Source organism: Chaetura pelagica, unplaced genomic scaffold (genome assembly GCF_000747805.2).
Source record: "Chaetura pelagica isolate M959 unplaced genomic scaffold, ChaPel_1.0 scaffold10, whole genome shotgun sequence".
In the NCBI taxonomy this organism is placed as follows: domain Eukaryota; kingdom Metazoa; phylum Chordata; class Aves; order Apodiformes; family Apodidae; genus Chaetura; species Chaetura pelagica.
Window position 1 is genome coordinate 5,859,571 of NW_009952263.1, and position 1,702 is coordinate 5,861,272.

The following is a 1,702-nucleotide window of genomic DNA, read 5'->3' on the forward strand; positions in this document are numbered from 1 at the left end:
CTGCTGAACACCTTCACGCTGATCTCCATCAGAGCTGCCACCACTAGTGCTTGGACTGTCATCCACTCTTTGCCCCTCTGTAGACATGGCAGATGCTGCACTGAACAAAAAGCAAACAACAGAAGTTAGCTTATTCAGATGAAACTGTCCAATAGTATTTCTTAAATGCCTTAAGGAAATAACATACAAGACTTATATGTTTGTCTTAATACATAATGCTTCTGTTACAGTACTCCAGTAATCTTGGTACTGAAGACTTTTGCCGTAAGAGTCTTAACAGTAATTCAGGAGTTCATCATTTTAAACCCCATACCAAATAAAGAATAAACCCTTATATATATGAAAAGCATAAGTTACTGTAATTAGGCAGGAAACATAATTCTGCAAGTATAATATCATTTACTGTGAATGACATTTTTCAACCACTCGGCAATATCATGAGTTAGCTACCTCATCTCAATGCAACTAGTTCAAATCTAGCACAGTTTGTTAAATACTGAGAGCTGTTACTATCTTAAGACTCTGCTATCCCATATGAAACGAATCTGTGGGCTCCTTCCAAGTCTGTAATGTGGGTTTCCACATTACAAAATCCACATCTTGGCATGCTCAATGGAAACATTCACAGAACCAAAAGGCACTAACACAGGACTGTTTGTATTTGCTACAATGGTACACTTCCAAAGCGGTAAGCACGCTGGTTGGGGATATAAGGAAGTTTTTCCTGACAGATTCTGTTCAGGCAACACAAGGAAACAAAGCTGTCAGAAAACACGAGCAACAAGAAATCTCAGTATGTTTCAGAAGTCAAGTTAATGCTTTATTGCATACTTCTGATACTAGTTAGCTATTTCATTTCTTCCTTCATTTTAAATAGTATAACAATATGCCGACAGATGAGGAATTACAAGCCCACTGTTACAGCTGTCATGACTTCTCAAACTGTTCTAATGAAGGGCAGATGTCCACGAAAAACTCTTACTGAATTAGCATATGTGGTAGCACTGTCAGAAAATTGTGCAAAAAAAACCAACCAAAAAACCAACCAAAAAAACCCAACCCCAAAACAAACAAACAAAAAAAATAAACCAAACCCACAACAAAAACCCAAACCCAGATGGTGTTTCCTTTCACTCAAAACCTGTAGTTTATATAAGTATTTTATATATCCTGGTCTATAGATTTTAATAAAAGAACCACCTTCAAAGCACACAGGCCCAAACTTTACTTGCTTACACCCACGCAATCCCCATGTATCTGGGTGGTTTTCTGATCGAATCTGTCTGAATCAAGAATTTTCTCTTTCATACAAAGAGTTTTAAATTGCTGTGAACTTTGACTTGCTTTTCCTCTTACAATATATGTACAGACATCATCACAATTAAGAACAAAACTATTCACCTTGACTATTTTATGTTTTAATACTTTCTCAAGGGAGAATAATGAGATTGCAGACTCAGATTCAACCATTCTCATTCAGTGGGTTTAAACCAACTCCATCTCCCTGCACATATTTATGGAAAGAGACAGCAAAGGAAAAGTAAAGTATCATCAATGCCAACAGGGTTGAAAAGCACACTTTTCAAAAATGCCATAAGCGTTCTAGTTATAGGTGCATGTAAGAAAATAAAGTCCTATTCTGCAAAACCCTTGCCAAGATCTAATTCTTTGAAATAAAACACATCGTGGAGTGGAAGAACTA

General features: G+C 36.7%; 1 protein-coding gene across 2 annotated transcripts in view; it reads right to left on the reverse strand.

Moving 5' to 3' along the window:
• The window catches only part of UBE2E2 (ubiquitin-conjugating enzyme E2E 2), a 217,198-nt gene extending 217,111 nt beyond the window's left edge, over positions 1-87 (reverse strand). Inside the window, exon 1 of one of the 2 annotated variants that reach the window (XM_010007528.1) lies at positions 12-87. In XM_010007528.1, the coding sequence (XP_010005830.1) occupies positions 12-87 (76 nt within the window). Of the gene's footprint in view, positions 1-3 lie in introns of both variants that reach the window. The other variant, XM_010007527.1, reaches the window with a different exon arrangement.
• Between the last annotated feature and the right edge of the window lie 1,615 nt (positions 88-1,702).